The following is a 14765-nucleotide window of genomic DNA, read 5'->3' as shown; positions in this document are numbered from 1 at the left end:
ATGCGTGTCTGCTATCCTATGGCGAAATTTACAATATTGGGGAATCAAAACGGGCTCTTTACTAGTATTTCCTGAATCTGTTCCCAAATAACGCTGGATATGCTGTAAGACTTCCTCTAATTCATTTCATTCAGATGTAACTATCAGGCAAGCTGAACACATAAAATCAAAATGTAAATAAAACATACATCTTCTTTTACTTTAAATGAACCCACATCTTTATGCTGTCATTTTTTATTTAAAAAAATCACTTTTTTTGATTAAATAGAATTGGGTTTTAAATACAATAAAGAGTTTGTTGGGTACAAAACTGAAAATATTACTGGATAAAATCTGTAAGTAGGTACTAAGTTCATCTTGGCATGTAATATGCATTTTATCTTTATTAATTATTGATCTTTGTTAAATGGGGAAAAATAGCAGTAGATATGAATAAATCATAAATATATTAGATTTTTTTTACCAATTGTCAAATTTTATGGTTATTTTCTGTTTTGCAAACACCTCAAGCACAAGAGCAGCTCTAAAAAAACAGCTCACGTGAAACATGCACTCTCACACTTTCTCCCATGTGAACGAACACACACACACACACACACACACACACACACACACACACACACACACACACACACACACACACACACACACACACACAGGCATGAAAAAAGCTGAAAAAGAGCTAAAATGACCTGTGATGTGCTGGAAATTTAACACAGATACAGAGAAATTCTACTCAGAGAAAGAAACAATAGAGTCAAAAGAGAGAGAAAGCAAAGGGGAAAGGAGGGCCTGTGTTGCGTATATGTGTGGACCTAGAAATGCCCAGTACTTACCCAGGCATTAAGAGTGAGTGGCCAGCAGCTGACCTGTTGGAGCAGAGACAGGCTGGAGGCCAGTGCTGCCCCTTTCCCTGTTCTGTCGTCCAGCCCCAGCAGCAGGCCGTCCCGTGCATACATGACCCCCCACCCCTCCCCTTCCCTCTCCTCCACCACTCAGCTTCCCTTGTTACGATCGCCGACACAATACGGCGCCTCCTCTCTTCGTCTTCACCTTTTTCTTCTTTCTCTTCTTTTTCTCTGAGTTCTTCCCCAAAACTTCTTTTGTGTTTGAGCGGGCACATGTGTGTGTCCCTCACGCACTCGTCACTTTCATGAGCGCACCATCGCTGGCTGGGCTGTCTCAGGACGTCCGGCCAGGCCCATCCTCAGCGGCCCACAATCCCCATCTTCACTCACACCTCAGATTTGCCCTCTCCTCTCTCCAACAGCCGAGCAGTCCAGCTCGTCCAGTGAACTTTCAAACGGTCAGTCAGAAAAAATAATATTGATAAAAAAAAAGGATATGAAATCAAGAGAGTGAGAAGAGAAAGGCTGCCTGACAGTTTTTCACGCCACTGCAGAGAAATCCTCCCATAAGCAAAGAAACATAAAAAAGGAGTTAAAAAAAAAAAAACGCAAGAAAACAAGAAAAAAATTTGCTCATGCGGTTGTGTGTGTAGAAGTTTTTGCGTGTGTGTGTGTGTGAGAGCAGTCTGTGTGCGTGTGTGTGTTTGTGTGTGGGCTCTGCCGTGCCTCCAGGATGCCCAAAGAAGAACTAGCAGCTTGAAAAGCCTCGGCTACAACAAGGTAAAGTGAGCAAGGCAAGCAAAGGAGACAAAGAGAGAGAGAGAGAGAGAGTAAGAGAGAGAGAGAGTGAGAGAGTAAGAGAGAAAGAGAAGAACAAGACACAACAACATCCACAAAGAGAGGGCAAGATCAGCAAAGTGTGGCATGCAGTCACTTAACAGCGCAATTCTGACAGTCACCACTCGGAGCTGGCGGTCCGGGGGGGGTGGAGGGGGGGAAGGTATTTGTCTTCACTTTGACATGGACGTGGGGTCTTGTTTCTCTCTCTCTCTCTCTCTCTTTTTTTTTAAAGGAAGCGAATAAAGAAGATCCTGTGCTTAACTCCTGCTGACCTCTCTCTGTCAAAAAGCTGCCTACACAAGGCCTCGGCCTACAGCGCACCTACCGCATTTTCTCTCTTTATCCTTCAAACCCACACTTTTTTTTACAACTTCATTGCACTTGGAATAATTCCTCTAAATATGCAGAAGCTGCGGTGTGGATTTCCCTCCATCCAGGGCCGTGACTCTGGCTCGATCAGCGGGGAGAAAAAAGACTAGAGAGAAAGGTGAACGCTCAGGAACTGCCACACCAAAGAATTTCAGGAACTCTATTCTCACTGGCTCAGTCGCATTACTGTATCATGCAAATCTATTTTCTTTATATACAAAATATAATCAGGTCCTATTATGCAAAAAAAATCAGATATGTTTTTCAAAAAGTCATCACAAATACAGACAATCAAAATAAGATAAACTGCTCAACTGAATACATTTGAATGATATCAGGCATTGTTATTTCTGTAGCATAATTCGTCTGCTGCTGCTCCAAGTCATTCTTTGGTGGTGCTTACACTCTCACTCGGAATAAAAAACTGACAGTTAATAGTGAAGTATGGGGAAAAATCATGCACTATAATTTAGGAAAACTTCCTTCCTCTTTTCAGCACTCTACTAAAATTTCCTTTTCGTCTTTCACTCTTTCTCTCCAGCTCTGCTCTGGCCTTTGGCGGACGCCCGAGGCCCTTAATGCCAAAACTAAACCCTGCGAATGTCTTCTACACGCTCCACACAAAAGCAGCGGGCTGCAGTGTGACAAGTAAAAGAGCGGCAGCAGCGTGGCAGCTAATTGCCTTCCCTCCCTCCATTCAGCCGCGCTGCCACACTCCAGCGCTAACCCCTTTGTCACACGCGCAACTTTCTGGAGTAAACTGGCACCCCGGCCACATCTGACCGGCAGCCCACAATCATCTGCCACAATATAACAGCCAACAACACACATTGGGAGCAATTTACACACACATACACGCACCATAACGGCCTAAAAAGAGAGAAAAATCTAAAAAAAAAAAAAAAAAGGAAAAGGAAAAGGAAACAGTAGACAGCACTGGCAGTCAACAGAGAGAACAGTCACTAACCTAATAAATTCATACTGGACTTAGGGCACAAGAAAAGGGACATACTAAAGAAATTCCTAACGAAAAAGACAGATATGCTTACAGTAAATTTTTATAATGAACAATAATTATTATTAGTAGTATATTTATATTGAATTAAATTACATGTAATTATATTATTATATATAATAGTGTTAATTTTGTTATTATATATAATAGTGTTAATTTTGATGATACAGAATTTTATTGTTTACAAGGAAAAAAACATTTAATATACATGTATAGTATATCTTATACTGATAGAAAGTAACAATAATAACAACAAATTTACCACATAATTTAATTGTAATAATTGTCATTTATGAAAATAAAACGTGCATTTAAAATGTACAATTATTACAATATTTATACAATTACAAGCAATACATTAATTTCAGATAAATGTAAAAACTAATTGTTAAAAGTTAAATTTATTAATAAATGTTATTTAATGTTTTGAAATTGTTCACTATAATTCTTGCCTTCATAAAACACTACTGTGTGACTGCCAGACAATGCAATCAAACAGAGCACCCTTTCATTATCAAACACTGCCAAGCTGTCACTTAACAAGTGATATAAATTGCTAAATATCAGTCACAAAGAAAATAAGAACACTAATTGGCAACCAAAAACAAAAAATTTACAAAATTAATAAAATATTTCTAAAATAAGTCTCGCAATACTGTACAAAAATGTTAAACCTTACCATTTAAAAGAGCTCTATATGGGATGGGGTCCTGATGCTGCTCGGTTCCTGGTTAAAACAAGCATGCTGACACTCGCAGTAGCGCTTAGACTACAACAAGATGCACATCACGATGTCATCCACTAATCCACTGGAGGGCAGCACCTCATCTACAGCAGCCCTGCAGCCCTGATCGCCTCAGCCGATAACACACGGCACCCAGACACAGCAGCCCAGCCGCTCACCCGATCCCAGAGCCCAGAGCACAGTGCAGGCAGCCGGCCGCTGCTGACCCCCTCAGCCTCAGTCTCAGCCTCAGCCTGGATCCTTGAGGAGCCTGAGCTTCAGTCTGAGCCACACCGCTCCCCCTCAGCCAACCATTCAGTGCTCCCTCACTCTCTCGCTCCGCGGGAGAGGAGAAGAAGAGCCCCTCTCTCTCTCTCTCCCTGTCGCTCATCTTCATATCCCCTTTAATAAGTCCTTTTGTGTCCATCTCTCTTTCCTTTATAAGTTGAAAGAACAACAAAAAAGAGAGGTTGAGAGAAAGCGAGAGAGGCTTTCCTTCTCCTTCTCCTTTCCGTGCCTTGCCAAGCATAAAGGTACTTGAGCGTCTTCTATAGGAGCTGCCCTAACTTGGCTAAACTCAAGCAGCAGGGTGTCCCTCGTCATGTCATTAATCCCCAACGCCACACTCCATTCACAGCGTCCGTAAAAATAAAACACAAAAACAGAAGAAAAAAAAGTGCAGGAAAAGCCGGAGTGAGTAATCCGATCCGACCCAGAGCGAGTCTGGCTGCGGACACTCCGCCACAAACACCCCACGGTCCCGCGCGATGCGCGCCGCACAATTTTGATGTGGGCGCACAGGCGATCGCAGACGGATAAAAAAGACAAACTGACATTTATCAACAAAAGACTTCAGCACATGCACTAAAGCTTTTTCAACTTGCGAGAGAATCCCAGTAATCTTTAAAGACAACACTGGGGGAAAAAACACCCAAACTCTGAAGTCAAAGACTCGAAAAGGACCATAAATCAACAACCATTAATAATAAAAAACTAAACAAAACAAAACAAGCCGCGCCGCGTTCTGTAAGATGAGCAATAGGAAAATTAAGCGCGGCCAACTGATGGCTTGAAGTGAGGAAGCCCACTCTTAAAGCCGTGATCCGACCGTACACCATGCCACCGCTGTGAGCCTTTTAACCATAGCAGAAAAAAAATGACTATTGATCTTCAAATGGCAATAATTGAAAAGATCAAAAAGATTAAACAAAACCAAGAATGTGCTGACTTACCATGTTCCGTTCCTTTTTTTGTCGAAACTTTAGGAAAAAAAAAGAAAAATATTTGCTCAAAGATGCAGCATCGGAGGTGTCAAATTTTTGTAGCCGTCTCTTGATCGTATTACTTCCGCAGCCCTGGCTTCCAATGTGTCTGAACTTTTTCCTTTCTCTTTTATTTTGTTTGTGGTACCTAGCCCCTTTTTTTTGCTCAAGACTTTAAAAGCTTTCAGCTCAGTAAACCAGCACAAATTATCTTGCCACCTTGCGCAGCTCTGATGCTTTGGCCGCTAACTTTGGAAGGCCCTTTACTACTGCATCAAAATTAGCATTGTCAAAGCAGTTAATGAATATTAATATTGTATTTGTCATTGGAGCTGGCCCGTTGCTGAACTCCGAGTCATCCATCAGGGACAAGATTAAGCACACAATTATTTCTGACTGACAGGGACTAAATCTGCGAGATTTTTTTTCCTCAACAATTTAAAGAAAAAGACACAACATCATCTTAAGGTGCCTCCCAGGAGACAAGAATCCAGATTAATACACTTTTAATGAAGCAAGATTTCACTGTGCGTGTGAAGACGGAGAATAAGAGGAAAAAAAGACAGAAGACAGAAATCATTCAGACCTAGCATTTTGAGCATTTTTTGATTAACACAATTTGAACAAATTTCTAGCTCCAAATTTTGTTCTCAGGCATCCTTTTTTTCTCTCTAAAGGTTTTCACTTTCCTTTCACAGACAATATTTTATACATTATTTCATCTACAGAAAAGGAAAGGAAATCGCACTAAAACGGGAAGAGCCCTAGACCAAGAACCGCCTGATAAATAATTACAAAAGAAATGTGAGATGAAGCATTAATCTGAAACAGCGCGCTCCTGCGCTGCTCGTAGTTCAGACATGGAGTCTGCAGAGCGGTCACCCCGGACCACACAGATAGTGCCAAACCCAAACACACACGCACTGTCCTCACCTCAACCGCAAGCCCGAATTCAGACATCCCACAGAGAGCGATACAACATACAACAGCGTATAATACAATGTTAACAATAAAAAAATGACTATATTTAAAAACATTTTACAGTAAATATGCTTCATCCAGAAGATGCTTACCTTGAACGGTCTGTTAGTTATATTAGCAGAGTAATGTGCCATTTAATCCAGCTCAGGTCTTACTGTGCGGCCCATCACTAACATGTGCGTGCAGCCAAAACACAGACATCCATGCACAAATATTTTAAGCGGACCCTGCTCTCTCAGCAGCGGAGAAGATTAAGTAAGTTTAACATCAATGAGTGAAATCTAACGTTGAACAAGTCTTTTTGGTGTGCCACCACGGGCCGTTCAGCACTTTCCGTCCGCATGATCAGAAGACCGACCCAAAACCGACCCCTTTCGAAAGTTCTGTTTCTCCTTTTGTTTTAAAAATAGTGGAATAAGCAGTGGAATAAAGAGGCGCTGATGGGTGACAGAGACATGACAGATGCGAAGGCTCTAATGCTATCGGGGCCGTGAATCAGTGCGAGTCCGGGTCAAGCTGTGGCCTCACCTTGGAGCAGCAGGCTCCTGCTGACCACCCTGCCGGTCCCCTAATACCATTAGCAACCCTTAGATGAACATTCTAAATTGGGCTTTTGTTCTGGAGGTGCCGCTCCAACTCCTCCGACCCGGGGTTACCAACACAGCCACTGTCTCTTAACCGAAATGAGAAAATCCGCTTAAGACCGGCTTTCAATTCTTCTTTTGCCGTTTTCTTTAGCACTTAAACGCGGTCGCGATTGACACATTCTGTTTTTTCTTTCAGATTTTTCTCTTTTTATTATCAATTTTTTATCCATTAACACAATTTTGAATTTCTCAGAATACGTTTTAAGTAAGCCAAACATTAAATGGGGTCAAATTTACTAACTGCAAATTAATAAAATGAAAAATGTGATATTTGCAGAGTTCTAGAGAAATTCAGTTATTGAAACGTGGTATTTAATTTTTTTCTTTTGTACAACAAAAAAAATCCATAATAAAATAAGTATAATAATAAGATAATATATAATATAATAAGCAAAAACAGCAATGTAATGTTTTAGAAAATATATTGATCTAAAAAATCAAAGTTTGGTTAATCAATTTTGGCACCATCTGTAAAATTATCTTACAAAATAACTGGTAAACAAATCTAAATCATACAGATGTTGAATCACTATGAGCAGAAAAACCACAAAACACTAGAAAGAAACTACACAGATTCACACAGTGGCTAAGAGATATGAGCTACATAAAATATAAATTTGGGATGTGCAAGACACCGGTTCAGCTGAAAAATACAGCTTTGGAAATTCAGTGTTTGCATGAATCAATGTCAAGTGAGGAAGTGCGAGCTGAGATGAAAAGGCGTCGCGTGTTAATGTGCACTGAGAGAGGGAGAAATAAGCGCGATGTGTGTGTGTGGGGAAGAGGAGCGAGGAGAGGCAGAGAGAGCTGCGAGTGAGCGGCTGCCGGCCCAGCGTGATCACATCAGCACTAGTATCAAATTAACTCTCCGACTTTGAAACTTATTGATCTGCTATTAAGACACTAGTGAACTTGATGAAGTGAGTGCTGTAGGTGACTCGGGGACTTCAAAGTCTCGCACAAGCCACATAAAACAAGCCGCTTTGATCCCCCCCTTACTTTGGAGCTGGAGAGGGAGCTTCAGAAGAACCCCCCAATTCCTCTCCTCGCTTTTCCGTTCAATCGCTCCCTGAGCCTGGACCGGTCTTCAGCCTTTCTCCTCCAGCGCCTCCAGAACCAGCACTGCCACACCGCCCAGCCTTCTAATTACATCTACTGGAAATGAACCGGACACTTCGGCACACTGAGACGGCATCACACGCACACGCAACACACCGCGCGGCTCTGGGGCACCAGAAATAACACGCGGCGGAGAACATCCGCTCACATCTAAAGACGTCAGCATTAACATTCAAACATGATAAAGAGCACCGTGTCTCACTGTGTAATACAACAAAACACTGGCAAGAACAATAAGAGGGAAATAATGAAACTCATATCGCTAAATATATGATAAAATATCCTCCCCCAGGCAAAACCTTCTCACCCTGCTCTTGCTCCACAACCTGCATTAAGACCTCTTCCGTGCCACTGGGTGGAGACACTTCTTAATCTAAAAATTCCCTATAAGCCAATAATAAAATAATATCTCTATATACCATGTGATTTTTAAAAGAACATTTTTGCAGCGTCTAGAACAACAAATTCACCTAAACAGAACACTTCCAGCAGTCTCCATTTGACTTTTACGCCAGTTCGCCAGCTAAATGGATTTCAACAAGCGCTTTTGTAAACAGAGGAGGTAAAAGAGCTCAGGTTTACACACAAGCCCTCGTCTGGCCTACAGGGGTTTCCTAAAATAAATATTAAATATTAACAACTAAATTAATCATGGGGAGGACACTGCCTGTGCTCGGGCTCCAAATCTCAAGAGGAGTGTGCCTTGGCACCGAGTGTTAGCACTAAGCTGCATCTGTGTAATTAAGAAGCCTAAACAGATGACAAACAGGAGACAGTTAAACATTTACTGTGTTTCTCTTTCCCCCTTCACACTAATTTATTTAGTTATGAGAGGAATCAAAGAGGGGGGTGTTAAGCACTTAGACAGGAGATGAGAGTGTGTTTAAACACTGCTCTGGAACATGACAGCCTGCGTGGAGCAGAATGAAAACGCTGACAATTGTTTTGACATCGCTCACAGTTGAAGCTTTTGTTTTTTCATTACATATGCATTCTGAATGGGGTAAATATAAAATGTATGTTGTAAATGTGCATTAAAAGCAGAAAAGCTGCTGCAAATTATTTTTTAAATATCAAATTGAGCTGTATTAATTTTGCTGTATTATTCTTTTTAGAAAGAATTAAAAAAAGAGGAGAAGGGTCATCAGTTTTCTAATGAATTGTTTTTGGCTCATTTAAAATGAGCATGCGGTTGCCATTTTCTGTTTAACACCAACATTCTTTTGCCAAGAATCAATGTCAATCCCCTACATTACTAGACATCCTTCTATAAAAGAGAGAGAGACAGAGAGAGAGAGAGAGAGAGAGAGAGAGACAGAGCGAACAGTGCCTACGGCACACACATCATATTTAACCCACTTGCAATATCTAACTAAAAGTTATCGCTTCCATGGTGACAATGTGGAGGGGAAAAAACACCATAAGGTGTGCTGACGGGAGAAGAGCTAAAGAAGAAGAGAAGAAGGAGAAGAAGAGGAGGGGAAAAAAGAGCCCTGTGCCACAAGCATATATAAGAGAACTTTCACCAATTAGTGTGGAGAAACGGGAGAGGGAGCTGCCGCGGCGCCGGCGCTCAAAGAGCCAGGCCTCGCGGCGAAGCTGTCATGTCGGCTGGATTGATCAACAGGCCTGCTATTTCTAATGGCATGTTGTCATGGAGCCGCAGCCATGGGGAGCCACCTGCCTCGTTCCTTGTAGACAGCAAAAATATGTGTGTGTGTGTGCGCGTGTGTGTGAGTGAGGAAGGAGTATGTGTTAGTGTATATTGTGGGGGTGCATGTGGGTATATATGTGGTCAGGTCTGTTATGGGGCAGTTGGGGGTAATGCACTGTACATGTACTGTGCCCTTTCTTTAGCTAACAATTTGAGAAGAGGCTTGCTTTTCTCCTCCCCACCACTCTGAGGCACCCTTCTTCAGCACCCCTCAGGTCCTGGTATGTGACAGGTGCACCAATACTCTTTTCCTTTGACTGAAACACAACGCTTCAGCTTCGGAAATACTCATACTCACCGACTATGGATTCACATCAAACACAAACTAAGGGGACTTGAGCTTAATGTATGTATATTATAATGAACATGTTAAAAATGTTAATAATGTTTGTTATTAAAAAAGGACCAATAACAAATGTGCCTACTTTATTACAATTTACTTAAGCTAGTTAACACTTTTTCTACTTTAAATTGTTATTATGCCATAATAATAACAACCATAAAAATAATAAACAACAAAAACAATTCTCAGTCAACAAACAATTCAACCAGCTTCATTGTGAACACATCATTCTGGGCTGGGAAAACTTACGATAACGCAAAGGATAATTTGCAATAAAATGTTTTACGCAAAATCACGTTTTTTCTCAAACGTATGTATACGTCCTTCATTCTGACTCTCAACGGCTACAAAAGTGCTGCGGCGCTAACGATTAAAAGTCAAATAAAAGTTATAGAACTTTCGAGTTCAAGGTAGCGCTAGCCATTAGGAGTGCATGTCACGTACAGGTAACCTTTTTATCGGGTCTGCCTCTGGTCTCATCAGTCGATGAAATTCTCTGCCCGCGGCGGTGGCTTAGCCGAGGGACACCAACCAATAGAAAAATATTTCATTGTGTTAGCATTTCAAATGGCGAGCGGAGGGCGGGGGGTGTGTTTGGGGGGAGAAGAAGCGCTAACCGATCATTGCCAGTGGAATTAATTGGCTATTCCGAGAATAATGTCCCTTACTCTGGATTCTCGGAGGGCCGAACGCCAGCAGAGTCCACTTTTTTCGGTGTCTTCAAAAAGAAGACCGCTTGGGGGTACTGGCCGTATTAGGGTTTTAGCTCATTCCCCTAAAGGCCGGGAAAAAATAATCAGAAGCACTGAACCGAACTCGGCTAATCCACAGCCTAATTAAAAACACAGAAGCCCATTACACCTAGCCATATTGCCAATCGACAAATATGTACATTCTAAAAAATAGTTTAAAAATGTATTTTTTAAATTCTCTAATTGTTCGGAGAATAAAGATCATTTAAAAAAACAAGCAGTGAAATATACAGGGTGATATCGGGGAACAGTAGCTTTTGCCTGGATTTCGGCCAGCGTTCGATAAATGGCTAAAGATGGAGCTACCATGGTGGTGCTTCAATCCTTTTATTCAAGGGGATTTGAGTCTGAGCTCTGCTCCACATCGCCCAAACATATGCAATGACCCTAACTGATATCGGAGCATCTCTAAGACATATCTTAATCTAACCTTTTTAAAGCTCTACGGCTTTTCAAACTCAAAATAGCATTAAGAACGAGCTTTGTTTGGAACAGGAGGGTAGCCCTGGGAGACCGTTTCTTCGAATTGTCGGGCCTGGTTCAGGGCGGGAGCCTTCTAGATACACAGCTGCTTATGCGCACCAATCAGAATCTCCACAGAATGAAAAACAAAAACAAACCACATTAAAAACAAATAACCGCAGTAAAGCGGGGGTCCATCCAAAATGCTGTGTTTTCTCACATTGAGTGTACTGGACCAATAGCGTGCTGGGTGTCGATTTCATCCCCTCCGAAGATGGACGGGCGAATTCACAGCAGTCCCTATTATATGCCTCTCCTTCGCTCATTGTAAATTCCGTCAACGTAGTCAATCTTATTAACTTCCGCGCTGGTTCACACATGACATTTTCTTCAATTTTCTCGCCAACATCAAAAACATCAATTAGCAGCTCGAAAATAGGAAGGAGCGAATGACAGAGTCCGATAACGCTGACTTATTTGAAGCTGAGGGTAAATCTATTCTCCAGTTTCTGAATGTGTTCATTACAATTGCAGTTTCAAAGAAGACCTCCAAATAGCAAAGAAATTAAATTTATCTTCTAGAAATGTCCAGAAACTGTTTCTTTCTTTCGTTTTTTTTTTTAATCCTGTGTCTATCTCTCGGCCTCAGTGGGCAACACAAAAGCACTGTGGTGCTGCATTTTCACATACTTATAATAACAGATCATAATTCCCGCAGTTGAAACCACAGACTCTAACCTTACGGCCTCCCCTCTTCGCTACCACCACAAAGAACATCATATATTAACGAATATAATTTTTTTAGAAAGTCACAAAATATATGGCTAAATGTGCACTGCTGGGTAAAAGACAATGATGCGCCATAACCATTAATAACAATTTCTCTTTACGCCAAATGTGGCTGTGAAGATAGAGCACACTTGAGAACTAAATCTTTCAGATTTGAAGAGCTTCAATCTAAAATGCTGAATATCCATTTGTAACAATTTTGGTTAATTTTAGTTCTCTAATAAAGGAGGTACTAATCATAATATAACACTGATATGTCCTATATGTGTAAAGCCCTCTCCCAACAACTTAAGTCATAAAAAAAGAACATTTTAAAAAGCAGTCTATAATGTATTTTGCCACAAAACCCTTTAAATGCTCGGCTCCCTTTTTAAAATTCATCACTGCGACCAAAATGAAGAATGTATTGTATGTTACATTATTTATTTATTTATTTTATGTCACAAAATGTAGAATAATCCAAGTTATTGTACTGCACTATCCTCCAATCATTTTTCCACTACTCGTTTTTTTCTTTTTTTTCAAGCAATGACATGTTTGTAACTCAATAAACCTCTGATAGTAACCTTTAAGTAAAAAGGCTATTTTCTGCTGATAGCCCTAATGTTGTAACACCGCTTCCTAGTGCTTATGTTACATCTCCACGGGAGTGAACAAAAGCAACTTTAGTGGCCACAGAAAGACACCGTGGTGAAGTAAATGTGAGAGGGGCGCGCGGCTCAAGTTCCTCCGGCTCATTGATTTCTGATCTTTTGACATTATTTAGTTGCTTTATATTTTCTTGGCTGTCTGTTTTTTCCACGTCACGGACGACAGTGATGTCCAAACAAGCGACGGTTGGGATATCTACTATCTGTCAAAGGAGTGGGCTCTTCCCGGCACTGAAACAGTGGAGAGCACTGACACAGTGCCGAGAATTGGCGGGATGAAAATATCACTCTTTATAATGGGGGCTAATCAGATTTCGGATGCCATTTGCCTTCTAGTGTAGTGGAGCTGGGTGGCGCGGAGCAGGAGCGGTGTAACCAATACACTTCCCGTGCCCGTCCACCTCCACCGTCTGCCTGCCCCTATGGGCTCGGCGTTAAGAAGGTTAGATTTATCAAATGACTGATCACCAATGGGGAAGGGTTGGTGTTCAACATCTAGAGAATCTCCTAGTGCTGAGCGGATATTTCAAAGAGCAGACTAAAGGTAAAAAAGCAGAACGAAATGTGGAGAGATGCATTTATAATGCCAGAGGCAGATGAAAACTGAACAGACCCAACACTGATCACTTCCATTACTCAGAGATTTGATCATCCTCAGCATTCACTCACCGAGTCCTTCAGATTAGATCACTGTGAACATCGTCAAATGGCTGTTTTTATCTCACTGTAATTATTTTGATGCAGTTGACACAGACTGTCTACCTCGGAGATAAAAAAAAAAAAAACACAGCACACACATGCGCACACACATATTTATCATTTTAAAATCTGCAAATGCCATTAACCCATTAAATGATTTTAATAAAAAGCCATGATGAGTGTTGCTGCTGCAACATCAGACTGATTTAGGTCAAACCCCAGGTCTGAGCTTCAGCAATTATTATCCTATCTCTAAATAAACAAAATGGTGACAGTAATGTCCTCTAGCCTGACACTAATGGACTTTCAATGAGGTAGAAAAACTAGGAGGGGTTCAGGGTGACCGGGGAATGCCTTTCACTGCAAGCCTGTATGAGGTTTCAGCTGGTCACTCCAGTGGACACAACACAGGCTCTATCAGGGTGAGGACCCTCAAATTTGCCATTCTTCAAGCTCACAACAACAAATAATGCTCTCTTTGTGATCTACGAGTGTGAAAAACATCAAATAAAATCTAGCGATTTTGTCAATTTAGTATAAATGCATCATGCATAAACATAAAACCTATCTTAGCTGCTCCTATAATGTCAATTAATGTCTTATAACACAATTAAAAGTTAGGCATTTTAGAAAGTCCTTTAAAATTCCCCTTTTAGCGCACAAATGTCTTACCCTCTGCCGAATGAGTCATGAATCACGCCCTTTTTTATTCTATCCCAAACACGGCTATCAATCCTTCTGCCATTATTTTTCTAATCATTTTTTATTTTCAGTCAATTTCAGTTCAGCCATGTCACTTTATCACTACCCTCCACATCTACCTTTCCAATTACTTTTAGAGTTCGGGATTTACAAATTTGCTCTTTCATGTCCTATGTTGGCAGATAAGTCTGCTCCTGGCCATGAAAGCAGCTTTTTAATGAGCTAAGCTGAGGTTAATTGGTTCGCTAAGATCCCAAAGTCATGTGTCTCAATATGAAATTAAGCCATTTCCTGGAGTTTCCCCGACTCATTTAATTAAAAACACTTCAGTCCAATTTTCATTTCCCACAGTGCAGTAAACTAGGATTGGGATCTCTTATTTGTTTTTAGTGTGTATAAATATTTTTTCTGCTTGTTTGTGATCATTAAGTATAAAAAAACTCATATTTTCACATTTTAGATGATATGAATGCAAAAATTGCAAATGTTAGTGGTAAATGACATTACGGCAGTTAACAAGGGAGTTTTTCTACCTACTATGGAAACAGGCTTGACGAATTTGAGATTGCAGCATGATTATTCTGATTTAGAGTAAAATCTAATACATACATAAATAAACCCAAAAAAGAATAACAACAAAAAGAAGCTGAAAAAGAATAAAATAAACATTTTAAAACCCTCTCATAATTCAGTAATATTTAGACTAAACTCAAACCTACTCGCTACCAAAGCGCACTAAATGACCACACCATTCACTTGTGATTAGGGACTACATGAGGTGAATCTGCTCGTATGAGGGACCTTGTAATTTAACAGTGGTGTGAATGTGTTACAGTTAGCCTCTTACTG

At 40.8% G+C, this 14765-nt stretch overlaps 1 protein-coding gene across 19 annotated transcripts in view; it reads right to left on the bottom strand.

Annotated features, from left to right (window-relative positions):
* Window positions 1–14765, bottom strand: part of tcf7l2 (transcription factor 7 like 2) — a 98754-nt gene that overhangs the window by 24870 nt on the left and 59119 nt on the right. Inside the window, exon 1 of one of the 19 annotated variants that reach the window (XM_037544091.1) lies at window positions 837–975. The exons of the other annotated variants lie outside the window; for them this stretch is intronic. Within the exon in view, the coding sequence (XP_037399988.1) occupies window positions 837–959 (123 nt within the window). The 5' untranslated portion in view covers window positions 960–975. Of the gene's footprint in view, window positions 1–836; window positions 976–14765 lie in introns of those variants that run through there. 19 annotated transcript variants of the gene reach the window in all.

The sequence above is a fragment of the Pygocentrus nattereri genome, chromosome 13 (genome assembly GCF_015220715.1).
Source record: "Pygocentrus nattereri isolate fPygNat1 chromosome 13, fPygNat1.pri, whole genome shotgun sequence".
Lineage (NCBI taxonomy): Eukaryota > Metazoa > Chordata > Actinopteri > Characiformes > Serrasalmidae > Pygocentrus > Pygocentrus nattereri.
The sequence above is the reverse complement of the archived record's forward strand: the minus strand, read 5'-3'. Positions and strand labels throughout refer to the sequence as shown.